We start from the raw sequence: 27720 nt of genomic DNA, 5'->3' as shown, positions 1-27720 counted from the left end.
GCAAGCTGACCGCAAAGATATTATCTAAAATCTTAGTACAGAGAACATTGTGTGCATTCCTTTACCTACCCTGTAAGCTAAAATGCGAATCTAAATTCCAGATGCTAAATCAAATTGTCACAAAGAACAATACTTTACAAAGTAAAGCTATCTACCATAGAATTTTTACAAACCTGAGACTGTGGCAGAGATATAATCTCCTAATCATATTAACAAAAGGCATTTCCCTCAACCTATAAAGGATGTAGCAAAGTAAAACAGTTTGCCGATACAAAAATATTGTTCTGTATTTAGATAGCCTGAAAAAACCTGCCTCTTTATAATTACCTTACATTCATTACAATTCAAGAAAATCATTATTGCTTTTCCTTCCTTGAGCCAATTTCACTTTATCTTTAAAGTCTTTCCAAAATAAAAATCTGTCAGGTTTAATTTGCCACTGTTGGTGCAGAGCAAAACTTCCAATTTTATGAATAGTTGGTGTTAAAATCCTCTGCTTGTACCCAGTAGTTTTAAAAAGCTGTAGCTTTTATCAGTATCTACTGCTCAACCTAAAATTAGATTAATTTGGTTATTTATGTCAAGGTAATAATGAACTCAAGGACAAAACCATAAGACATGCAGAGAACTGCTATCTGAGAATACGCTCCCCCCATGGACTACATTTGTATTATACAACTTAATAGTTTCAGAGTAATTTTTAAAATGCAGTTATCTTGTGTTGACACAGCAAAACAGATTCATATCTTCCCCTCTTCTTTTTTGGGGGGCAGTTCAGTCTCTCAGACATATTTTGGCTTGGGAAGCAAAGAAAATAATACCAAACTTTTCAACATTCTAAATTTCATCGATTTAAAAATGGTATATTGTATCAGCTGTTCAAAGGAGATGGTAACTCTCACAATCTGTTCCTTTATCTCTCTTAATATCTGAACCAGCTGTAAATATTGGGAGGGAAATTATATTTTTGTAAGTATGCATTCATTACACATTCATGCTTTTTTGCCATCAGAAAATATACATTTTATTATTATTATTATTATTATTATTATTATTATTATTATTATTTGCACAAAAGAAAGGTACCTGCCAGCTGCCCCCTAAATTCTTACCTTTTCATCTTTTCCTTTTGCTCTAGATTCCCTTTCTCGGCTGCTGGCAGGTTTTTCATTTTTTGAGATTGGTTGAGCTCTGCCCACAGGTCCACGCTGCAATCCTGGCGATTCTCTCCTCAGAGGTTTCACTTCTCGATTGGGTCGTTTTATTTGAGGTGGGGCTCTGGCAAGCAAAGGAAACATGATGCGGCTAGCATTGGAGAGAAACAAAACGCTTTACTACTGTGATTTGCTACCCAATTTGGTGGGGGAAACGTGATGTTCAGATCATGCAAGTTGATCTATGAGAAGCCGGTGGGTGGGTGGCCATGCTTTGGGGCAGAGAGTGGAATTAAAATACACTGTAACCCCATACTACCTTGTCATCCCTTCTACGGCTATGAAAATCCTAATGGTTGTATTTCTGTAAAGCAGAGAGGGGGAACCTCTGCCCCAGAAGCCAAATTAGACTCAACACGGGTCCCAATTTTGTTGTCAGGCATGGGACAAATAGAGGTATGGCTGCAAAGGAGAAAATGTGAGGCTTAAAGTTCATTCCCAATTGTTACTTGGCAAGCAAGCCTTGCTGTCAGCCCCAATTAGATGATCAGCACTGACAACATGCCACAGTAGGACTGGCTACACTATGGAGTTCCCAAGTGGGAACTCTGAAGAACAGCCAATCCCTACCCAAAGCAAGACTCACTGTAAATCATAGTTTTTCTCTATCTTTATATGTTCAAACCATACTTAGGGTTATGAACAATGGTTCACACAGGCCACAGCTGTTTGCTGTTTTCTGAACCGATCCGGCAACAAGTAAAGTTGAAGCCCCTACCAGAAAACAGTCTAAAGAAGCCAGAACAGGGAAAGAAGTAATACAAGGTTTGAAATAAACCTAATTCCTTAGTCACTATATTACATACACTCTCAAATATTAAGTACAGGAAATTAATCCACCAATAAAAACTGCAAACTTATTTTAAATCCAATTACCTGTGCTCAGCTGGAACAGGAGGTGGCCAAACAGTTGGATCCCTAAAATTTTCATCTTGATAAGATATAGGAATATCTGTAGGTTTGTCTATTTTAAAACTCTCTAAAGTGTTGACAATGCTCTTTACTTGTTCATATTCTTCCAACAGTTCTTGCCGAACCTTGAAAATAAGCAGAGTTTATTACACTGACTAAAGCATTCCTAGTTAAGTTACAAAAGAATTAAGCTCATCATCAGGATAAGGCAGGAATGATATACTGCACAGCTGGCAGTAGGCGGAGTCTATCTCTCCAACACCTATTTGCCCCATTTTCTGTATGAGATCATATCATTTATTATTTAAAAAATGTATTTATGTTACCACCATTAAATTTATTACCTGCCCTTCATCAGCAAAACTCCTGATGGCACCTCCCAGTCGTTTCATATGGGTTTCAAATAGCATGGGGAACACCACAGGAAGGCTCCCATGGCTTCCCAGTATCCTCCCAAAACTACTTTCTGGAAATAGCCCTGAAGGTAGGAACAGAACCGTTGAACTATAGAGTGCCTCCAGCCCCACCTCCCTGAGCTACTCCAGAAAGATAGCATGCATGGTCAATGGTTTTGGAAAGCCACCAAGAGGTTAAAAAGAATGAAGAGAGTCATACTCCCCCCATCTCTTTCCTGACAAATGACAGGGCAACCAAGGCTCTTTCAGTGCCATGACTAGGCCTAAAGCCAGACTGAAATGGATCCAGATATTCAGTCTCAATTCAAGCATGCCTGAAGCTGGACCGCTGCCACCCTCTGGAGCACCTTGCCTGAAAAGAGGATATGAGTCGCTGGGTATTTCTCCAGTGAACCACTGATCATTTCCTGGAGCCACCCAATCAATAGCCTAACACTAACTTTAAGAAGCCAAGATGGAAAAGTATTAAGGCGACAGGTGGTCAGACACACTTCTTCAAGCTGCTTGTCTACAACCTCAGGACACAGTAATCAAAACTGATCCAGTACAGATGGAAGAGACAGTGCACCGGAAACCTCCAATGAAATTGCTCTTATATCTATCAACAGCAAACATATGGCCTATTTCCGCTCCTGTTGCGATCAAAGGATGTGTGGCCTTTGAAACACTCAATTCCACACACACCTCAAACAAAATCAAAGCACCACACACAGAAAGCCAACAGTATGATTCCATGAGTTTAACAAATAAGAAAGACTTCAACTGTGTCACACCACAAAAATCTTTAAATAGGTGTAATGGCATTGGGCAATATCCAAGGAAGTGACATTCAGTATAGACCCACTGAAATCACTGGACTTTCTAGTTTTGGCAGGGAGAATTAACCTGCTGAATCACAGAGATATTATTTTTCAAGCTCTGATTTTATCAAGGACACTTAACAACAGATACTTTCAGGACTGCACATTTGTAGGGCCAAAGTAACATGAAAAGTAGGCACTCATGGACCCAGCAGGCAGCAATGTCCATCATCAGTGCCCCTGGAAAGTGCTGATGAAGTCATGTGCACTGCTGCTGACTGTATCCATGATTGCATGACTTACAAGTTACATTTGTCCATATGTATGTATACGAATTATTAGGACTGCTTGCATGTACAGCAAGATGGCATTTGTGAATGCACCCCTAAATTAAACGGGCCAATTGTATTTTGCACAGTCACAGAGTCATGACAATATGTCAGGAGAAATTAATGCTCTTATTAATGACAAGGCAATGAGCAACTGCCATAATGGACCCAACAAATATGAAGGCTAAATGAGTCAAAACAAAAATCTATTTTGAAATAGTGAGATGAAATCCTGCTAAGGTTTTTTTATTATTATATGAAAATAGGATTCATGTACAATGCCAGTTTAAATAAAAAGACACAGTAACAATGAAATTATCCTTGTTCTAGTTTAGCACATCATACACAAGGGTGCAATTCTGCCCCCCTCCAAGAAAGCAATATTCTCTATCAGAATTGCGGTTGAAGATGTGACTTGTAGCCCAACTCTAAATATGTTTCCTTATATATAGTCTCACCAAGTTCAAAGACTCTTATTTGCTTTGTTCTGAATTATCTGGAACTGACACCAACCAAAAAGTAATTGTAGAAAATTTAACATCTCTGACATCAACGCAAAACATCTGCCACAAAATTTTTGATGGCACTGTATAAGTGTCCAGACTAAGTTAATGCTTTTAGCAAATCAGGCTTATCTGTCTAAGCTTCCTGCACATTACGTGATACAGGAAAGAAGAAGAACTTGCAAAATAGCACCTACACTATCTTTACTAAGGAGGGATCAAAGCAAAACACAGGAAAGAGGGTTAGGGGGAGAAGGATGGGAAAGGGAAAGCGGGGGCAGCAGAGGAAGTAGGAAGAGTTAACCATACTTGTGAACAGGGGTGTTTCTTTGGAATACAATGATGAATATGCGTTCAGAAAGAGAAGAGACTGAATAAAATATTATTAATAAAAAGAAAACAGATTCCATTAGATGTAAAAACCACTGTTTAAGAAAAAAACCTAAACTGCAAATGTCAAGTAAATGTTTATTAACTTCAATTTAGCAGAATTCATACATGACCATCAAGATGTTTAAAATTTGCTGAAAGATATTCCCATTTTCTTGTGGTGCACTTACTAGGTGTGCCTAACCTAGCCAGATCAACTAATGGATTTCAGGAAAAGAGTAAAATCATTTGTTAAGGTTGGGACTTTAATGTGACTGATAGCTGAGGGCATTCCATAGATGATGCAGCCTGTTCTGCTCCTAATTTCTTGATGTTATGAAGTTCTGTATTGTTTATTTTAATGTTTTCAATCTTTTTGTTCTATTTCCGGCCATCACATGAGCCACCACCAGCAGCATATATATTTCCCAATAAATAAAAAATCTAGTCATGCAAGTATTGTTTTTTCATACCTGCTGCCATTTGCCCTTCAGTGCTGGGTCTCTGATGGATTGACAGTGTCTTTGAATTTGCTGGATGACACCCTGGTAATAAACCATGGAGGAGTCATAGTTTCCGAGAAGTGCATATTCCCTTCCTTTTTTAGCATTATCACAGATCTCGGCCAAATTCATTTTCTTTGAGAAACCTATAACACAGCATGGAAACATAAAAAGAAAATAATTACATGTGGTCCAACAAATCCTTAAGCAGTAACTTGAGATTATTCTCATGGACTGGATGAGACCAAAAAACCTGAGGTGTTGTTAGACCAGATGAGTGGGGCCCAGTCTGCTCTGAATACTGCTAAACTCCTCCTGAAGGAACTGGTGCATAGCTTGGGGGTACTTGTGAATCCATTATGTACTGTTGATCAAGGCACAAACAACCTTTGTAGCATAGTGTGTCTTCCACCACCTATGACTCTATATAGACAGAGATAACCGAACTTCTCTTGTCTATGCTATGGTAGCTTCAATGTTGGATTACAGAAACACATTATACATGGATGGATCTGCCATTGAAGATGGCTCAGAAACTTCAGCTGGAACAAACTTCAGTAGAAAGGTTGCTGAGAATAGGCGTCCAATTCTTGCACAACTGCATTGGCCATTGATAAGTTCTTAAGCTCAGTTCAAAGTCCTGTTTGGACCTTTAACAGCTCTATGTGGCTCCTCATCTGAATCTATCTACCTTGTGGTAGCCATTAGAGGCTCTTCTCAACATGCTTTCTCAACATGCAGAGAGCCACAACATGTAAGCAAGGCTTCTCAGTGGTATCTCCCTGTTTGCAGCAAGGTTAAACATCTATTAGGTGCAAGATTAAACATCTATTTACCCACACCTAGTTAACTGGGAGGGTAGTGAGGTGTGGGTTTTTTGGCCTTTTCAGTGTTCATCCTTTAGTGAGGTGGGTAGAATTTGTCCTTCTAAGAATATTCTTGGATGAACACAATTAGGATCTGCATATTATTATTTTTTACAGTTTTAATGTATTTTATGCTGTAATGTCACTTTGGGACATTATTCTGTGTGTGAAAAACATCAAATCTAAAGAATTGCAATTTAGACCTATAATATCACCTTTTACTGTTCTGCACAATTTATTGCTGGTTTGCTAACTATGGAACCTCCAACCACCACCAGAAATGTTATCTTATTCAAGCTCTCTGATATATATATCTTGTGGTACACTTATTCACATATTACCTTTAAAAATAAATTCACTGAAAAGGTGTCATTTGTGAATAAGACCGAAATATACAGAGCAATGTTTTACACAGTGAAGACCCAACAGCAGTATTCATGAATGTGAGGCCCAATAATGGCAAGCATACAGGTTTCTGCTACAAAAGTACTGCATCTCATCAATAAAAATAGTCTCCAACCCTCTGCTCATCCATACGGGAGCAGGTTTTTCAGATCTTTAAAAAAAAAAAAAATCAACCCACACAGCAAGCTGGCTCTATGTTGTGTTTTATTCATTCTAGTCGTCACAAAAGATGCCTTGCTGAATGACAGTTGCAAAGCAGTCAAAACATAGGCTACACTGCAGGTTCTGGCCAAGCAATGCTCTTTTGCTTCAATGTACAGAACTGCTGATTACTTGAAGATGGCCTCTTTCCAGACAACAACCCAAACAAATTAATGCACTTGAGATACAGTAAAGCGCTCCAGGACGCTTCTGAAAACATGGTTGAAGAGAAGGTGATGTCACCTAGTTATTTTTGGCACAAGGAAGACACAATTTGTTTATTAAATTTGTATACCGGCCTTCATCCAAAGATCACAGGGAGGTTCACAATAGAAAACTGCAAAATGAGGACACAAAATACATAATACACACTAAAGCAGAAACAAACCAATAAAACAAAAACAAACCAATACATCCAGGGAGGGTTTCTAGAGAAGTGGTTTTACCATTGCCTCCTTCAAGCAGGCAGGGACCACAAGAAAACATTAATCACCTCCCAGGCCCAGCCAACTGTCCCCTCCTTTATCAGTCAAGATGGCAAGGGTCCAGAGCTCAAGTGGTCGCCCTGACTGATCCAAGCACCCTGTCCACATCCTTGAGCCTTCCAAACTGAAACTCATCCAACACAACAGGAATAGACAGTATTCTGGACACACCTTGAGATTATGTTCTGGGGATCGTGCCTAAAGCCAAAATCACATGCGGTCAAAACTCACTCGGTGCGCACTGACCCCTCTCGCTCTCCAGGCTTCAGCGAAAGCCTGCATTCGCCCCATAGGACGTACACACATTTCCCCTTCATTTTTGGAGGGGAAAAAGTGCGTCCTATAGGGCGAAAAATACAGTACATTTCAGAAAGAGAGAGTCCCAACATTTTTGCAGACTCTGTTTTCTGCCATTCCAGCAAATACTATGCTCTACTAGACCCGTTTCCTCAGTTTGTCTTTGCTTCACAATACAGATGCACATGCTAATAAGCATGGGTTTTGTTAGGGAGTGACTCAGGGGGGTCTAAGGCTGAATCCCAGATCTGCCCCTTTTCTCTTTTTAACTACCTATACAGCAGCTGGAAAGGGACGTGGGTGGCGCTGTGGGTAAAAGCCTCAGTGCCTAGGGCTTGCCGATCGAAAGGTCGGCGGTTCGAATCCCCGCGGCGGGGTGCGCTCCCGTTGCTCGGTCCCAGCGCCTGCCAACCTAGCAGTTCGAAAGCACCCCCGGGTGCAAGTAGATAAATAGGGACCGCTTACTAGCGGGAAGGTAAACGGCGTTTCCGTGTGCAGCTCTGGCTCGCCAGAGCAGCGATGTCACGCTGGCCACGTGACCCGGAAGTGTCTCCGGACAGCGCTGGCCCCTGGCCTCTTAAGTGAGATGGGCGCACAACTCCAGAGTCTGTCAAGACTGGCCCGTACAGGCAGGGATACCTTTACCTTTTACCTTTTACAGCAGCTGGAAGTGATATTCCAGGTTAAGTATTAAATTATCCCTACATGCTGCCTTGAACAATATTTTGGCAGTAGCATTCCCCACTGTGACTTCTGGGTTGTTCTTAAGGGCAGCCATACATACAGTGCATTACAGTAATCCAAACATGAGATTAACAGAGGATGTGTCATTCTGGCCTGGTTCTCTCTAACCAGGAATGGTCAGAGCTGATGAATCAGCCAGAGCTGGAAAAGGGCACTCTGTGCCACTGAGGCTACCTGTGCCTCAAGTAACAATGCTGGGTACAGAAACTGCCCCAGGCTGCACAATCATATGGGGGGGGGGTTGCAACCCTTTCCAGAACAGGCTACATATGCAGCTTCTCAAATCAATACCCATTTGCCCATAGGACCTCAGTCTTGCCAGGATTCTGCATGTTTATTTGGCCACATCAAGCCCATTGATGCGGTCTTGTCTTCTGGGTCCTCCATGGAAACAGAGATAACAATATTTTTAAAGAGAAGATGAAAGTATGCTGAGCACACCTTGCTAACTTGGATGCCACTCATAGCTGCTTCACGAGCATCACACGAGGACTTTAGGCTGATTGTGTGAAATGCCTCTATCGGAACATACTGTGTTTTAAAGACTCCAAGTGTTCTACCTGTGGCATTCAACTGATGGTGGCAGTTTCAAACATGCAAAGCATCACATCCAGGTGAGAACCCACATCACTGCAACTGCAGAAGAACTCTGAAAGGGCACAGCTCTAGAAACGGGTGAGACTGCAATTAGCTTTCACCCAAATTAATGCTTCATCCAATGCAGACCTGAACAGATTTTCTTTTAAAACGCCTAAAATGTTGCCATTAAAATCTTAAGTGTTTCAAGGAAAACAAACTGAAATACAAAATGAATCCATTGCTACATCATGTTTGACATCCTATGCCCTTTTAAAATGTGTTGTGGGGGTGGGTTGTTATTGGGTTCTTTTTGTTTCTATTTTGATTATGCATTTTGTGGTTTTATATTCCAATTTTATCCTGTGAACCGGCCTGAGACCTGCAGAGATAGGGCAGTATTATTAATAATAAAGCCTGAAATGTTAAATTCATCCTATCACGTTGTGAAGGGGGAGAGCAATCTCCACAATTAAAGCTGCAAGGAATTATCTGGTTTTATTGTCCTTTGCACTGAAATCTATACAGGAGACATGACTGCAGAGCCCTAAGTACAGCCTCTTCTCTCTTTTGGTTCTGCAGCCATGGCAATATATCTCATTAATTTCCCAGCTCCTTCTTGTCGCGTAAACCTATGGCATCATGATCTAGCTGCCTAACGTTGCCACCCCAACCTTGGCGGAGAGCCCGAAATCTTAAGGCCTCCTACAGGCAGAAGAGGAGGGGAGGGGCCTCTCGACACCGTTATATGGGCGACGCCCCACATTGCGGTCGCTTCCCCCCCACATAACTGCCTTTCTCTTCCCCCCCCCCCTCTTGCCGACCCTCAAAATGAAGCGGGGAGGGGGCGCTGAAAAAGACTCACAGGCAAAAAGAAGCGACACGAAGCCCGAGACAAGAACTTCGCTGGGATTTGTAGTCCTTTTGTCAGCTTCGCGTCTCCTTGGGCTACCAGGCAAAGGCGAGACTACAACTCCCATCATGCCTCGCGAAGGAGTGAGAGGGAGGGGGAGAAAGAAAAAAATAAATCCCCCCCCCCCCTTTGGACTTGGCTTACCTGCGGAGGGACGCCTAACTACGAAACACTGCGGCTGGCGGCTTGCGGCGAGGGGGTTGGTTTCGCATCCTCCTGACTCTGGGCTGACGATCCGGTGAGAACGCGCGGGGCGGGGGGGGGGGGAGGATGGAAAGGCCGGCCTGAGAGAGAGAGCGCTCGCGCGTGTCTCTTCGCGCACGCGGAGAGGAGGGGGCTCAGCCCTCCGGCTCGTTGGTGCGAGCGCACGGTAGCGGCGGCGATTGGTTACCATGGAGGCAGAGAGGGGAGGGGGATGGCGCGCGCGCACGCGTGTGTATGCAGAGCTCCTGCCGCTCCTCCCCCTGCTGGAGGGAGACTGAATCATCGAGGTCGGACCAACGGGCGGTTTCTGCTGCCCCCTCCCCGACCCAATAAACTTTTCCTCAGTTCAGAGTTTTCTGCTCACGTCAGCATTTTTTTAAAAAAAACATTTTAAAATCTATTCACCGATATATTTTTTTTTGGGGGGGGGGGAATGTTACTATGCTGCCCCCTTTCCCCCTTCATATGTCATTTTTCTTTTCAATTACATGCAAGCTTGGTTGATGTATAACGATCATGGCTACAAAGTGTAATAATATAATAGTATATATATTACACTATTATATTATTACTTTGTAGCCATGATACACACACACACACACACACACACACACAAATAAATAAATAAATAAAATAAAATAGGCATTCAGGCTTGTAGCCAGACAGTCATGCCGCTGAAATCAATGGGAATTAAGGTAGTCATGACTACCTTGTTCCATTAGTGTCAATGGGTCAGCTATGGGTCTGGATGCAGCCCTACCTCTTCTAAATAACCCACCCTTTATCCCACCAAGGTCCTTAATGTAGTCATGGGAAAACGGTAACCGCTTTGAGGTTTTTTCCTACAATCAAGTTGTATATAAATTTTATGAAGTAAAGAAATACAAATAAAATCATATTGAGCTTTTACCAAGTCTCTGACTATATAGTAAGATGTGTTCTATTAAACTTTACAAATCATGGTAAAATTAAATTGTGGACACGGTACCTATCTTTATTTCCTCATCATAAAACTGAAGTGTTATGTACATTATTAAAGCTGTATAGAGTCATCATTACCGTACAATGCTTTTTTATACAAAAAATGCATTTACCTTGCAGCCTCTGAGGATAAATCCCATTGAACTCACTGGGATTTTACTTCAGAGTAGACGGGCCTAGGATTGTGCTGTTAATTATTATAAATAAAATTAGCAGTAATGAAAGAAAACAGTACAATACTAAACATATTTAAGCAGAAGCAGGGTGTTTAAAATACCTTCCTCCTCTTGCAGCCCTTTGAAATGGAGTCAATAAATAAAAAATACAACTAAATTTAACAAAATTGGCTCAGATCCAATTAAATCTAGTCATGTTTAAGTCTCTAGGTGGGTGGGTGACAAAACAGTTTTGTCACTAGTAACATAAATCCTATCAGTTTCCACTTAAGTGCTGCTCACTGCTGTGTTTGAAGAAACACTGATTTTCATTTTGAAGAGGAAAGAAAGCTGGTGTTTCTGTCTTCATTCATCATATCAGTTGCCTGCAAATCACTGCCTTGCATTGTGTGTGAAGGGAGCAACTGTACAAGGTGCTTTGGGGTTACTTAGAGAACTGCAGCTCCAATTTCAATAATAAGGCTTAACGGCAGCCTGAGAAGAATTTATTGTCCACAATGATAGTCTAAAGCCAAATCCACTCACTCCCAAGACTCTGCAAAGGCAGCAATTAGGCAGCATTTTATTGGGCTGCATGGAACACACGGAAGATGCTGTCAAACTAATCTCGAGAGTTTAGACACAAAATTGGTTTCCTGGATAGAGAACATAAGAAATCTGGCAACCTGAAGATATTTAAAGAACTTAAAGCTCTCTGGAGAGAAGCTCAAGTTATTGAGCTGGAGACGGCTGAACATCTGCAAAGAGGAGAAAAAAAGGAGTTTTCAATGAACAGCACCAGTGTGCCATAATTTTGGTGCAGCATCTAAAATAGCAATGAAAACCTTAGCATTAATTTGCAGTCGTAACTTGCAGCTAAGGACTCAATTCAAGGCTCCAGGCCTAAAATGGCAATTTCCCTGGTAGGTATCAGATCAGCATTATTAGGCACTGGAAATGTCTAAAAAATGTAATAGCCATTATTCATTGCTGCACAGCACTCCTAAGGGTGTCATCTTCCAATGAAAGGCTGCCCCTTAAGGCCAAGTAAGATGTAATGCAGGCAATGCATTATTGGCTCTCTTGATAATTTCTTAAAATCTTAAAAGCCACTGTGGGTGGATATGGGAAAGAATGACTTGGCTCCATACCTCCCCGTCCCTCGCCTCAGCTAAAAAATGCTGTTGACTACACTCAGGGCGGAAGATACCGTTCTTTTGCATCTCTGAAGCACACACAGCATATTCTTATATAGCAAGGTGGCTGGGTTTTTTGGGGGGGGGGAGTGAGGAGGGTGTTGAGCAGATGGTCCTTCCTGCTTGGGAGCGCTGATGAGCAAAATGTTACACAATAAACAGACATGGGTTGATAGATGAGCTGGCAAAAATCCTGTGGATTCCCATTTAGAAGTAAGCTCCGCCGAGTTTAGTGTCTGTCTTTTTCTCCTTAGTAAGTCTATTAGCAACTTCTGGGTATTTAACCCAGTCCTTAGAGAGGTTCTATCCCAAGACAAGTCACAAATACATAGAGACTGCATATATACCCTACACTTGAAGAACATTCCCCTCCCCCAAAGAAAAGAAACGTGGGAACGTGGGATGGTAGTTTACCACCATCCCAGAGTTTCAATTCCCAGCATGCTTAGCAAACTACAGCTTACAGGATTCCTTGGGGAGGTGTGATTTAAATGTATGGTGTGTATGTAGCCAAAAGGTCACCAGGAGATCTGGTCACAGCACATGTAGTTGGATTCTTTTTTTTATATATATATAAATATTTATTAAGATTTTTATAAGAAAAAAAGCATAAATAACAAACAACATTGCTTATATCATACACAAAATTTCATAACTTGTTTGGACTTCCTCACGTCTCCTGCTCCCACTTACATTGTTAAAAAGTTTTTTCAAGCAAATTATCATCTTGTTTACAATCTTATATCCACTCGTTTAAATATAATCTAATAGTTCTCCCAAAGGGTTTGTCTTTTCCTTAATCTCACTTATCATCTAATTCCAATCTAGTTTAGTGGTGGCCAATTATTTATGATCAAGCATCCTTCTTAACATTCAATCAAATTACAATATTTTTGTAAATAAGTTTTAAATTTCTTCCAATCTTCTTCCATCCTTTCTTCTCCCAGGTCTCGGATTCTGCCGGTCATCTCTGCCAGTTGCATATAGTCTATCAGCTGCATCTGCCATTCTTCCAGTGTGGGTAGATCTTGAGTCTTCCAGTTCTTGGCAATGAGTATCCTTGCTGCTGTTGTTGCATACATAAAAAATGTTCGGTCCTTCTTTAACACCCTCTGGCCAACAATGCCCAGGAGGAAGGCCTCTGGTTTCTTAGTGAAACACATGTAGTTGGATTCTTAGGTGTTATTTCCTAAAGAAAATGGGGCTTCTCAAATCTCTACTTCCATTCAGTACACAGGCCCCTTTGTAAGACAGAATAAAGCAAAATAAAGCCATGTGCATCAGGTACCTTGTGTGGTGCATACCACCATCAGCTGGTGAAAAACAATGTTCAGTTTGGCCCACTCCCATGCAGCTGTTGACCCTGTTGGTGGAAAAATACGAACACACTACAAGTACCTGTGTCTGTGTTTTTCCCCCCATTGATGGATGTCATAGCAGCTTCATAATGGCACATAAGCAGGGTTAACATTCCCTTCTCCCAGTCTGCTTTGACATAAATTAAAATCCCTCTGAGGCTGGTTTTAAATGGGGGGTTTTTTTTTTGAGTCACATCTGTTTCAGTCCTAAGCAACTTATCCGGACGTATGTGCCAAATGCCACTCTGTTTGTTTATATTTATAAACAGTATCTCCAAATGTAGCTGCAATGATGTACTGTACAATAAATCACATAAAAGCAATGCAATAAAACATCCTCAACAACAGAATATCTTAAGGTAAGAACACTATAAAATTCATGTCAACAGCATTGGCAACTATCTCTGTAGGAGTGGCAGAAGAAATCATATTTTACCAAAAACCTCATGAGTCTGTTGCTTGGCAAGCCTCTCTGCGGTGGGCATGCCAGACAGCACATTTTTCCGTTTCCCCAATGTTTCCTTTAATTTCTGCTTTTTGAGTTTTCTTTCATACAACATAAAAGCCACTTCTGTTTTGACTAATGTACACATTTTTGCAAAAGAAAATTCCCAGTATAATGCATTTTTGTCTGTTCTTTTCACTAATATATTCCTTTTTATGCACTTTTACCTAAAACATTGATTTTTGTACACATTGGTCAGCTGCTGAACTCCATCACAACATTCAGATAGGTGTGAATCTGGAAGGCTGGCTATGTTTCAGTTCTCCTACGGTTTCAGAAAGTGCTAATTTGATAAATTCAGCTATAAATGTGAACTGAATCAAATTCCTCCCCAATCCTTCGTCTCAGATGATAAGACTGAGAGGGAGAAGCTGAGCAAGTGACTCTCACCACCTGCCTGAGTCTCTGCCACCACACTGCTTGAATTCCCACTCTTGCCTTGCTGGATCATTACAGCCATGAGGCATCACTACTGCACCACTGGAACCTCTGCCTGCCAGCTAGGCCATGGGGAGCTGCTGCTGGGCCCCTTTCTCATTTGACCGAAGGGCAGCAACTGCCCCACTTCCAGCAGAGGACTGGTCTGGTCAGCAGCCCTCCTACAGGTTCCTTCAAGTCTCGCCTGGCCAAGCCTCAAAAGGCTTGGCAAGTCTTTTACCACCGACTTGATGAAGCTATATTAGACTTGTGGATGCTGGCAGTGTGGAAGAACAGAGGAAGGGATTGAGTCCCATCTCAGGCAGCAAAAACTGCTTTGCACTTTTGTACAAAAAGATACAAGAATTTCAGGCTGCTCATCCACTTTACAAGACCTGGGTTTTAATGTTATTCGGTTTTTATTCGTTTATTGTTATCTATACTGATGAAAGCACTATGCTGTTATGCAACTAAGTTTGTATACAGTCAGGTTACAGACTCCGCTAACCCAGAAATAGTACCTCAGGTTAAGAAGTTTGCTTCAGGATGAGAACAGAAATTGTGCAGCAGCGGGAGGCTCCATTAGCTAAAGTGGTACTTCAGGTTAAGAATAATTTCAGGTTAACTCAGGAACGAGTTAAGTACTTAACCCAAGGTACCACTGTATTCTGAAAACTGGAAGCCCATTAAAAAAATAATTAAAAATAAGAATTTAGGTATGCTCCACACGGCGCTAACTTGCACGCTAGGATTTCTTATCAGAGTCAGGAAACTCGAACAAATGGCAGAGTGGGAGAATGAGCTGATGGACAGGATTTGCTTTTTCCTGCTGTAATGCTGCTGCTATGTTTGTGAAAACCCTCCTGCTCACAGAGTGTGGGGGCTGCCTTGTCCTTGCTTCTCTCTCCTCTCCCCCTCAGTTTGTCAGTGTGGATTGTCAGCTGGTTCCCTCTGGGAGTGGAAAAAGGCAGAGTGTTTGCAAGAGAACAGATGGGCAGGAGACGAGGGGGATGGGCCTGCAAGCCTCTATGTATGAGAGGCAGCAGCTAATACGTCTGGGTCATTGAAAGAAAGAGGATGGCAATATGAGGCAACAGTCTGAATAAACTAAACAAAAATGAAACATGAGGATTTGAGACAGCATGTTCTAAATGGGTAATCTGGCAACGCTGCCTAACATTCATCACCTCCTGGGCTCCGGCACATGCCTTGAAAGCAAGCGGCGTCCTTCTGAAGTATGTTTTTTTTTTTTTTTTTTGCCTGATTTAGGACCTGATGGATTATTTTGGAACATTGAGGTATCAATAATAAAATGAGGACAACAAGCGAGTGGCTGATTTATACAAGTGCAGATGAGAGCAGAGTTGGGTTTTTAATAGCCTACATTTTCCAGTATTGATTATGAATAACTTGGATTATGAATAACCGCAATTAAAGTTCTCTTTCCCCACTGAAAATCATACATGCTTTATGGTGGACAGACACACACAGAGACACAGAGTTACCCAAAGATAGGCTCTCACGGCACCTGTTTTCCCATGCAGTGGAAAGAACAGTGGTATTTCTTATCACATTCTCCTGATGAGTCCATATGGCCATATGAGTCCATTGAATGTACTCTCTAGGCCAAGAAAAGATATCAGCTGTTCTTGATGATCAGTGGGTGGTCTCTGCTTTTCCCAGTGACAAAAGTGGATTGCATGCTTTGCTGTAACTCACATCATGTCATTTCAGAGCACTGAGCTCAGAAATCTATGTGGATGTAGTGTTTCAGAGGTATGATACTCTGTTACTCTCTCTTCAAACTCAGTTTCCCTGCTGGTTTTTCGTAGCCACCCAAAATGATGTTATTTCTTTTAATGTCAGTAAACAGCTGTTTGTGCCAGTAGGTATTAATTAATTAACTAATTAAGAAAGAATGTGTTATGTTGAGCCACATATCCTTACCAGCAGGGGGGGTCACCAAACTTTTGGGACCTGTGGGCATATCTGGAATTTTGAGATGGTGCCATAGGTAACAAATACAAAATGGCTGCCGGGGGGCGGTGCGTGTCTGTGGCATAACACAAAATGGCTGCCACATCTAAAAGAGCAGGAAAAGAGGCAGGACCACAGAATGGTGTTGACATGTTCCCCAAGCCCATCAATGTGGGGAAAGGAACCTGCATCGGCCACTGCCACACACACTCATGGAGAAATGCTCTTTGCCATTCTCCAAAAGTCCTGGCATCCAAGAAATATGGACATATTTAAGGATGCATGTTCCATGTCAGAGAGGCCAAGCCAATGCAAACCTCTCATGTAGTGTGGATTTTTGAGAGGATATTTACGGAGACCTTTTGTGGGTGCCATAAGAATTACTGGCAGATATATTGGTGCCTGTTGATGCCAAGCTGGTGATCTGTGCTTAACATGTCAAAGTGGACATTGTTCAGCAACAACAGAAGTTGAGGTTCATTCAGGACATGGAAAGAGCCATTCTCTCATCAGCCAATCTCAGAAACCAGTGGGAAACTGGTTGCAATCACAAAAATGACTTGTGATAATACAATAAATGCATCCTTACCCTAAATCTAATCACTTGGAAGTCACTTTGAAATAAATGGGACCAAGGGCCAAGTTAGATGTGAACTTACTGAATAATTCCTTAAAAAAAAATAAAATATACCTACTGTGGAAATGTGAGCAACAGATTTCACGGGCATTTGAAGATACGCTTGTTGCTATTCACTTGATTTCCTGACATTAGTTTTTTTATTTCTGTATTATTTTAATGATGCTGTTTTATTGTGTATTTGAATTAAGGATATTTATATTTCAATGGTTTGTGTAACTTGCTTTTTATACTTCATAAATTGCTTAGAAGCTTATTTTGACATTTAAGTGGCATATAAAATAAGTAAATAATCTGGCTGGCCACTGTGAGAACAGGATACTGTATTGGACCAGATGGGCCTTTGGTCTAATGCAGTAGAGCTCTTCTTATGTCTCTTTATCCATTTGAGTTGCATTTATGCATTTCTCACATCTAGTTACTTTAGCCCTGGCTCCCATCTAAAAAGGTAGGATAGGGTGTTAGTTGAATTTTTCAACCAAGTGTCATAGTCAAACGCCACCTAGTGACTTCAAGAAGACATACAATCTGTGAAGAATAAATTACACATAGCAAGTTGTGTAGAGATTCAAGTTGCAGCATGAGAAGATCTACTTTCCTTTCATATATAAGGGGTTACTCTGCTTCAGAGGTTCTTCATTCCAGTGGATTTCTCTTTGACTGGCCTCTTGGAATCTCTTTTTCTCCCTCCCTTGTTCCACAGCTTATAACGTATTTGCAGCCCATACCACACATAGAAAAGAGCTGTGAGGTAAATGAGGCAAATGTGCTATGGATGTGCCACATGAAGCAACAAGCTGGGGCACCTTCTCATGGGAAAATCTATTTTTGAATAGGTGTGGAGCCTGCATCTTTGAATGATTGGCTGGCGTGCCTATTTGGAAATACTGCTGAGCAAATCTAAGACATGATTTTAAACTGTCAGATGCCTGGGTAATAAATAGAGGTTGTAAAAGAAGAGGCTACATAAAGGTTTAAAAGGGGCCATTTATGGGAAGCACATAGCTCAGTGGGAAAGCATCTACAGGGTTGGTTCCTCAGGACGGGCTTGGAATGTGCCGTTTGAAAACCTGACAATCAGCAAAGATAATATTAAGCTATGAGGTCCAATAATCTGACTTGGTATAATTCAGCTTTCTATGTTCCTAGTTTGATATGGTTGCCCAAACAATCTTTTTGCATTTCTTTTCCACTTGTGTTAAATAGAAATCAACCAAGATATTTCAAGACGGAGAATCCTTAATGGTTCATTAAAAACATCTTTTTTATTTGACATGCTATTAAGTTTTTCTCCTATTTTAACTCAGCTGAACAGCCCACTAAACCTCCTGTTCTACAGATAAGCTTGTAAAGAGGCTTTATTGAGAAATTAATTGACTCACCCCACTTTTAAAATATCTGATAGTTGAATGCTGTATTGTATTCTCAGTTGTTTTTAGGTTTTCCTCCCCATTGTATCTTCATTTTATTTTTTCTACCTCTGCATGCATTTGTTTTGGTTACGCTTATTACTTTTACTGTTTTCTGTATGTATTTATATATACAGAAACGTCGCCTAGACACCCCAACTTTTACACGGGAAGACACCCGAGGACACCAAAACCTGCATTCCTGTACCCGTGAAAATCTACGAAAGCAAATATATATATATATATATATATATATATATGCAGGTTTTGGTGTCCTCGGGTGTCTTCCCGTGTAAGACACACGGGAAGACACCCGAGGACACCAAAACCTGCATTCCTGTACCCGTGAAAATCTACGAAAGCATATATATATATATATATATATACACACATAGCAACAATTTTTATCATATTGCGTGTTCAGCTGTTTTGCTATTACTTTCTGCAAAATGCTTTTAATGGAGTCCTACATTACAGGCGCAACATCTCCAACATCTGACATCGTCTTTGGTAATCCAAAGTAATCCTTCTAGCCCCTTAAGGCAAACTGTAATTATTAAGCCAATTTTACTGCACTATACCAAACTGTACCTGTATCCTAAAAAATAAAGAAAAAAGATAACAGCCTTCACAAAGACCACATTCACACCATACATGTAAAACATTGTGATACCTCTTTAAATAGTCACGGCTTCCCCCAATGCACAGGGAACTCTGGGAATTGTAGCTCTGGGGCCTCCTAACCACTCCCAGCACCTTTAACAAACTATAGCTCCCAGAATTTTTTAGGGAAAGCCATGACTGTTTAAAGTTGTATCATAAAGCTTTAAAGTATGGTGTGAATGTGATCAAAGTTTTCCCAGCTTATGGGTTTTTTATACACCAGTTTTGTGCAGTAACTAAAGTCTGGCTGTTCTGTAGAACAATAACAGCTGCATTAAACAGTTATTGGTCTAAAAGGAAGTCGTCCTCACCCTTGGTAACCCCCCTTTACAAGTATGACAGTGCAAAGTCTCAATGTGCAAGCTTGAGTGAAATTGCAGCATGAGTGCATCTCCTCTACAGGAACCTCGATGTCTGTAAAAACAGTAAGAAAAGGGGAAGGGAAGGGAGCAGAGGCAGGCTTTCTGCTTTCATGCACTGGTTCTGAGCTACCACTAAAACAGATGTTTGCCTGAAAAGGGTTGCACCTGCCAAGCCACCAACCTCAAGTTTCCTTCCTTTTTTTCTTTTTAAGGCTACTGAAGCAATGGGGGTGGCGCATTTGAGCAATGTGTAAAGCACTGGTTGTCGTTTTTTGTATTTCCCCCAAGACACTAATCTCCTCAGAGCAAGAAATCAGACAGGGGATCTTCTGAGGCACAAGAGAGTTGAAAAGAGAGGGAAATGTCTGTCAGTGGGTACACAAGCCTTGCAGGAGAGAAGCTCATAGTACACTCCAAACGGGGCTGTTCCTCAGCATTTCCTGAAGGGTCATGTTGATGCCTGTTACTGGGCCAAAATATTTGCTTACGCGAGATTTTGATCCTTTATTTATAAAATTTATATCCCCACCACCACCATTCTTCCCAAAGGAACCCCTGGAGGCAAACAACTAGTGATAGAACGGTAAAAACACTTTTAACGACATCTTTAAAACAATTCCAGTACAGCTGCAGACTTGGAAATATCTCAACTTAAACAACTTGTTGAAAAGAGGAAGATATTGCCCAAAGGACGGCAGCTGTCTAATATTCAAGCGAGGGCATTCAAGGGGAGAGAATTATATAGAGCACTTCCTCAGGCAGGCAGGATGGAAAACAACTAACCATCAGGACAGCAAGCACATGTACAAAAGCAGGTGGAACTGGGTTGCGCTGGTCGTTGTGCTGCAGGGGGTGCCCCAACAATGCTGTGGACAGAATGCAGCATGAGATGCAGGGGGTGCCAAATTTTAGCGTCTCACAGGGCGCCACTGAAATTTAAGAGCCCAAAGTCTGCCACTGCTCCAAATTTTGTGAGACAGCATCTCCCAACATTCCTGACCATTGGCTGTGCTAGGTGGCAGAGACTGATGATGGGAGCTAGAGTCCCACATTGGGAGCGAGGGTACCACTAAAGTGAATATTTGGGTATCATTAGGCAGGAGGCTTTAATTATGAATACAGTGGTACCTCGGATTAAGAACTTAATTCGTTCTGGAGGTCCGTTTTTAACCTGAATCGTCTTAACCTGAGGTACCACTTTACCTAATGGGGCCTCCCGCTGCCGCACAATTTCTGTTCTCATCCTGAAGCAAAGTTCTTAACCCGAGGTACTATTTCTGGGTTAGCGGAGTCTGTAACCTGAAGCATCTGTAACCTGAAGCGTCTGTAACCTGAGGTATCACTGTACACACAATGCATTAACCAGCAGGTGGATAGAAACAGCTGTAACATCACAAACCAAAGGGCCCTGGTTAAACAGCATCATATCGCTGTAACCAGTCATGGTCCAGAACTACAATTCCCAGAGCTCCCTGGGAAGAGAGATTGTTAAACCACTCTGAGCTGTTGTTCTATGAGAGGAATACGGGTCTCCTAACAACTCTCAGCACCCTTACCAAACTACAGTTCCCAGGTTTCTTGGAGCGTGGTGTGGCGTGATACTGCAAGAAATGAAGTTACAGGGAACCAGGCAGAGGATAGCGGTGCCAACTCTGTAGAATGCCCTCCCATCAGATGTCCAAGAGATGAACAACTTTAAGAAGACATCTAAGGGCAGCCTTGTATCAGGAAGTTTTAAATGTTTGATGTTTCATTGTGTTTTTTATATTCTGTTGGAAGTGGCTAGACCAACCCATTCAGATGGGCGGGGTGTAAGTAATAAATTATTAAGATTATTATTAAATGTATATCATAAAAGGGTTTCCACCCCATCAGGACAAGAGATGAGTAAGGAGCGATGATGTTGGCAAAAATTCTCACCCATAACACAAGGAGCTGTTATTGTCTGTAGCCATTGTTCCTTTGCAAGTTCATTCAAGACCTGCAGTCTTTTTGCCCAACATTTAACTGCTCATGAACTAGCAAGGTTTTATTTGGTTCTGGTTTTCATCAGCAAGGTGATTTTCAGCCAATGGCTGCTTTTCTTTTCTTTCTGTGTCTTTGCTAAGCCTTGGAAACATGATACTCTGGAGCATTAAGTAATGTGTAACCTATGCATAAGTGTGTAGAGTCTGTTACACAAAGAAACCTCGTGAGCACAGCCTTCCTTTAACAAGAATAAGAAGCAGTTATGGATATAAAACCTGTTGAAGAAACATAATTAGAAAACTAATTCATGGCAGGGAGGGGATTTTAATGAAACAAAGAAAATAAACAAGGTTACATGGCTTAATGAGTACAATTAAATCAATCGTTAATAGCAAATTAAATACAGTGTATGGATCTTTAATCTGAGCAATTTTCAATAAAGATCATTTAGTGAATGATGGCACTGATAGAAATAAATTATACAGTAACGAAAGAAAACCAGTTCATGCGTAATGAATGAATATCATTGATGGATGTGCTGTTTGTATTCGGGGGGGGGGGGAGTGGCTCTGATAACAGCTTTGAAATACTGTGTATAACAGCAATAAACAGTTTGTATATCTACATACAATTATTTACTATGCTTTGTTGATTAGGGAGTTTTGTTCTATGAGCCCTGAAATTAGAAGCAATTTGAAAAGATATTACATGCAATTTTCAACTGGAATCATTGTTAAGATATTTTTGTAGAATTTTGCGCACACACGCTCCTCCAAAAAAGGTAATAGTGGAAACAGCTCCAATATATGACCTCTGGAACTAATTATTTATTTATTTATTTATTTGTTTATTTCCCACCCTTCACCCTAAGGTCTCAGAGCAGGTTACAACATTAAAACACATTATTAAAAGCAGCTTAAAGCCGCTTGCAATCACAAAAATGAGGTGGGTCCTAAAAAATGCACACCACACCAAAAGCCAGGGCAAAGAGGTGTGTTCCTTCAGCATTCACTAGAAGCTGTGTAATGAAAATGGCAGATACACAGGGCCGGCCTGCCCATGAGGCAACTTGAGACAACTGCCTCAGGTGGCAAGATCTACAGGGACAGCAGATCCAGCCTCCAGCCCCCCCACCTGCAGGGTGGCATGATGAGGAGTTGGACATTTTCACTTTTCTTTTGATTAACCGCAGCTTGCCATTTCATCCAAACCTGACAAACCGTGCTTGGCTGTAACGGTGGTTTGCTTGAAACATGCCAACTTCAAACCATGAATTATGAAGCCAGCTTCTTTCAATAAGCCACGGTTATAGTTAACTGCAAGTTAGGATTCCGACGTAACACTAAACTGTAGCTAACTAAAAACAGAAGAGGAAGCTTCCAATTTCCTCACAGCCTCACAGGAGAAGGGAGCATGTATACCGGAGGCTCGGCACAGCTTGTTCCTTTCACCATAAAACGACTAGTTCCAGTTCATGTGTTTAAATTAAACAACAGTGTGTCCTGCTCTGCAGTGTGGCATGGAAAGGCAGAACCCGGCCTGGGTGAAGGGAGAGGTTCAGGCTGGATGTAGGGCACACTGTGGCAAGAAAAGGCAGAGAGGCTGGATGCAGGATTTTAGGAACGCAGAGCTCCAAACATGGCTTTGGCAAGAAATAAACTAGGTCTCAGCCCCATACAGCCGCAGCTGGATCCTAATTGTTGGACCCACCCATGCTGGAAAGCGCTGCTTGCTTTAAGCAGGGGCGGAGAACCTTTTTGGCGCTACAGAGCAGATCCTTATCAGGATCAGCCTCACGGGTCCAAGTCAGTTGCATTTGGAGACATCTGGTGCACCAACCTGGCTCCCACTCGCAGACTCGGGTCTCCTCAGACTCTCAGCTCGGTTGTTGGGATTAAAAGCTTTATTCCAAAATTCACTGCGGCACCCAGACATAAGGTGCAAAGTCGGCAAGCATGACAGAGCTAGGCGGAAGCTAAGGTGTTAGTCCAACCAGACACACCACCTAAGGTCTCCCTTTGAAGAAAGGGCCGAGCGCTTTAATTCACACAGTTTGATGTCTGGATGATCAGGATTGTCCTTAGTGCTGAAAGTGATGGAGTGGAGGCAGTGAGGCCAGCTCACGTCAGAAGGGGAGCCTCAGGGCATAATCTGTAACTGAAGCCTTGCAAAGAGTTTGGGAATTGGTGTTAGCTTGTGAAGCTCTGGGAAACTGCAGTCCGGACACACATCACGGACGTCTGATGTTCACAACATGGGGAAGGGTCATAGCTCAGTCTTACAGCACTTGCTTCTCATTCAGCGGATCTCAGGTTCAATCCCTGGCAGAACTGAGAATGTCCTCTATTTTAAATCCTGGAGAGTCGCTAACAGTCAATGTAGACAACTAGATAGACCAATGGTTTGACTCAGTATAAGGCAACTTTCCTTTAAAGAACCAGTGTGGTGTAGTGTAGTGTAGTGTAGTGGTTAAGAGCGGTGGACTCGTAATCTGGTGAACTGGGTTTGATTCCCCGCTCCTCCACATGCAGCTGCTGGGTGACCTTGGGCTAGTCACACTTCTCTGAAGTCTCTCAGCCCCACTCACCTCACAGAGTGTTTGTTGTGGGGGAGGAAGGGAAAGGAGATTGTTAGACTCTTTGAGACTCCTTAAAGGGTTGTGAAAGGCAGGATATCAAATCCAAACTCTTCTTCTTCTTCCCTAACAGAATATAAGAAACTGGGTGGAGAGTGCAGTTACCTAGAATTAGAAAATACAATATATGCCACCCCATGTTCACTCAGTTGTCATAGCTCCTGCCTGATATTTTATTTTAAACAATTCAGGTTTTCTCATTGCTTCTGGTGCCACGTGGCTTAGGTTAGGCTGACACTGAGCTGTTACTACTTGTTTTCGGGCAGAATGATTAAAACCTTGCCTGCTGGAAGAAGACTATGCAACATGTAAGTGCAGCACACTGCCCTGGCACATTACACAGTGAGCTGTGGTGCTTGATGTTGCCCACGGGGTGTCTTGCTTTCTGGTGTCTTTAAAAAAAAAATTTAAAGGCTTGTCAGTGGGAGTTGTTTTATTCAACTTCCGAAAGCTAACAAACCTTTGCAGCGTTTGCTGCATTAACCATCTGGCAAAAGGTAAAAGTAGAGCATAAGACAAATGGCAGGCAAAGGGAATTGATGGGTTTATTTCCTATGTTCATAGGCTTCCTGGTCTCAAATGTCAGTGCCTAAAGCAAGGGTGTCAAGGCTGGGAGGAGCTGTGGAAACAACAGGATTGCCCCACAGCCTCTGATAATCCTCATTGTCCCCTCACACAAGGAGTATATGAAGAGGAGAGTGGAGAATGTATCTCAAGGTAGTGAGGGGGCAGGGATGTCTTCACTCGATGCACATTTTTGGTTGGCATCCATCTCTCTCAGGAGACATTGGAGGGGTGTGCCTTTCGGGGTGAAGTCAAACCGTTGCAGAGTTACAACTCCTGCTGTGGCTGTAGATACCAATGTGGGAGGCATGTTTTGTTGCAGCTGGGGCAGAAGAAGGCGTCTGGTTGTGCTGCTGCAGCTGCACCATGGCGTTTCTTCTCTTTGTGCTCCTCCCAGCGGCCATTCCTCCTCTGGTCACTGCTGTGGATGCAAGATCTGACTGACGGTCTCCAGGCACTGCGGTCATCTGCAAGGGATTTCCGCACGGCAGGGTGGATGTTGCCAGCCTTCATGTCATATTTGTAGACATCTTTGTAACACAGAACTGGACTGCCAACGGACCTGGTGCCTGAAGTCAGCTCCACATAGAGCACCTCCTTGGGGATCCTGCCATCTTCCATTCTGTGGACATGACCAAACCAGCGTAGACGTCGCTGAGACAGGAGTGCGAATGTGCTGGGAATGTGAGCTTGGAGGAGCACAACTTTGAGATTACCCGTTGGTTTTCCCTGCATACAACTCTGCCCCCAAACTCCCATTTAAGAAAGCTGCCATCTGTGCATGCACAGTGGTTGTCTCACACCGCAGCTTAACTGCCAAGTGAATGTGGGTTACGTTTTCAAATCGAATGGAAGCTGGTTTGAGGGAAAACACATCAAGCAGTAGTATTCATCAAAAAACTACAGGAGAGATATGCCTTGTGGTTAATGCCATGTGTACGTTGCTTCAGACACCAGTGGTGGGAGCCCACTGGAGCCAGAATAAATGTTGATGTGTACGCAGCCAAAACCAGGGGTCTTAATCTCATGGGAAGCCTTCACAGATACAGAAGCCGTGCTTCAGAGGTCCATGTTACCACATGAGGGGCCTGCTGGCTTTGTGGGCAGAGTTGAATGAGTGGTCTCACAGCTCTGGTATATCTGTGATAGTTCTTATAGTGAGCAATGCCTGAATGCTTGCCTCATTGGTAAATGAACAGCTTAACCTTTTTCCTTCTCCTCCAGCGCATTTCTTTTTTAACACCATAATGCAAACCCAACTTCATCTGTAAAGACTTCTTATTAATTTTGTAATTTTGCCTTTTGTATTTCTTTCAGTAGTTCAAGGAAGGGTGAAGCAGCACGGTCTCTGTTTTCTCTTCTTTCAATTTAATTAAATTCCGGATTTTATTTTTATAGGACTCATTACTCTCCCTCTGATGTATGTTTTAAAGGAGTCCAATAATACTCTTTGTGGGTGAACACTTTGAGGCTTAAGAGACTCTCCTGCAGAAGGAAGACATTTAATTTCCAAGTTGGTTTAGATGCAGAAATCAGCAGCAGTTGTAGTGGTGTTTATAGCTATAGAGACAGTTGTTTCATTCTTCAGTTGCCAGCACTAACGTGTTGAAAAGAAGCATTTTCAAAGCAGCTATGTGCAGAGTAGGGAAATAAATATTTCCTTTCTGTGGAATACAATAGCCTCAATATGCCAAAGATACATTCCATAATATTTCACTTGGTGTTTCTGCCCAATCTTCCAATTGTTAGCTTAACTGGTGTTAGCTGTGCAATGGCGGGTGGGTGGGTATTTTATTCTATGTATTCCAATATAAAAAATATTTATATACTGCCTACCATGTAATCATATCCAGGCAATAAACAAGAAGAAAAACAACACAACAGTTACAAATATGCAGCGTAAGTAAAAACAATGCAATATAACATAATCAGCAGCCAAAATATCTAAAGTAAAAACAGCAGGCATTCAACGCCATAGCAGCTGGTATCACGAGCCATCATTTGTGAAGGCGAACAAAAAGGTTTTCAGCATCTGCCAAAACTTTAACGAATTCGGCACAGGGAGAAGGCTATTTCAGAGTGTGAGCACCACGCAGGAAAAGGCCCCAGTTGTGGCCAGTGGGCTTGGGGCATTTAGCCAACCCCCTGTCACCACTGACAGCTGCACTGTTGCAGCTTACTGGGAGGGAGAGGGGGTGGGGGAAAGTGGCAGAGGTCAGCGCAGTGCAAACACACTGGCAAGAGGAGGAGGAGGGGAAGAAGAAGAAGAAGGGGAGGAGGAATTTGGATTTAATATCCCGCTTTATCACTACCCAAAGAAGTCTCAAAGTGGCTAACATTCTCCTTTCCCTTCCTCCCCCACAACAAACACTCTGTGAGGTGAGTGGGGCTGAGAGACTTCAGAGAAGTGTGACTAGCCCAAGGTCACCCAGCAGCTGCATGTGGAGGAGCGGAGACGCGAACCCGGTTCACCAGATTACGAGTCCACCGCTCTTAACCACTACACCACACTGGCACTGAGCACCAGATTGGCTCAGCCAGAATGGCAACACTGGTGATAATGGGTCAAGCAAATACCCCCACTCCTCCAACCACATCCTGGTTGTTGCCATCTGGACATCTGCAGGTTGCGGCACTCCAACGATGACCAAAGTGGCCGAACAGGTCTAGAGTCTTGAGGTCTCCCAGCACTGAATTGTTTAGGGCCTTGTGGGTTAATACCCAAACCTTAAACCAGGCCTCAAATTGGCAGGCAGTGCAGGTCTTTCAGCAAAGGTGTTACATGGCAACAGATGGGCGCAACAGCCTAGTGACTGCAGTTTGCACTAGCTGCAGCTCTTGGGCCATTCACTCATGAGGGCAGATTACTTCTATCACTGAGTTTGTTGTAAAAATTCGTATACGGTCCTTCATCTGAAGATCCCAGGGCAGTTCATGACAGAAAAATACAAAATGAGAATACAGAATGCATAATAAAAACAAACCAACAACCCCCTTCCCACAAACACATTTTAAAAGCCATAGAATATTTATCAGCCAAACACTCGGTTGAAGATAAATGTTTTCACCTGGCACCTAAAGATATGTAATGAAAGCATTAGCCGAACCTCCCTGGGGAGAGCATTTCACAAGCAGGGAGCCGCTGCAGAAAAGGCC

General features: G+C 42.3%; 1 protein-coding gene and 1 long non-coding RNA gene across 6 annotated transcripts in view; one reads left to right on the top strand and one right to left on the bottom strand.

The window, feature by feature from the left end:
* The window catches only part of KATNAL1 (katanin catalytic subunit A1 like 1), a 38294-nt gene extending 28290 nt beyond the window's left edge, over nt 1–10004 (bottom strand). The window contains exons 1-5 of one of the 4 annotated variants that reach the window (XM_083736791.1): nt 9678–9785; nt 8577–8709; nt 5017–5192; nt 2091–2251; nt 1113–1278 (exon numbers count right to left, since the gene is read on the bottom strand). In XM_083736791.1, coding sequence (XP_083592917.1) covers nt 1113–1278; nt 2091–2251; nt 5017–5192; nt 8577–8613 — 540 coding nt within the window. In that variant the 5' untranslated portion in view covers nt 8614–8709; nt 9678–9785. Of the gene's footprint in view, nt 1–1112; nt 1279–2090; nt 2252–5016; nt 5193–8576; nt 8710–9677 lie in introns of all 4 variants that reach the window. The other 3 variants (XM_083736792.1, XR_014563605.1, XM_083736790.1) reach the window with 3 other exon arrangements.
* Nucleotides 9370–25267, top strand: LOC310843939. Of its 2 annotated transcripts, XR_014563801.1 has the most exons (5): nt 9370–9771; nt 11167–12617; nt 13237–14827; nt 15005–16125; nt 24962–25267. It is a non-coding gene; the product is annotated as an uncharacterized lncRNA (long non-coding RNA). The 2 variants fall into 2 exon arrangements; XR_014563802.1 differs by lacking the exons at nt 15005–16125; nt 24962–25267 and having other exon boundaries at nt 9650–9771; nt 11167–11796; nt 14132–14830.
* The last annotated feature ends 2453 nt before the right edge of the window (nt 25268–27720 follow it).

The sequence above is a fragment of the Podarcis gaigeae genome (assembly GCF_964106915.1).
Source record: "Podarcis gaigeae genome assembly, chromosome: 4".
NCBI classification, from domain to species: domain Eukaryota; kingdom Metazoa; phylum Chordata; class Lepidosauria; order Squamata; family Lacertidae; genus Podarcis; species Podarcis gaigeae.
Note: the sequence above shows the minus strand (reverse complement) of the source record. Positions and strands in the feature narration are given on the sequence as shown.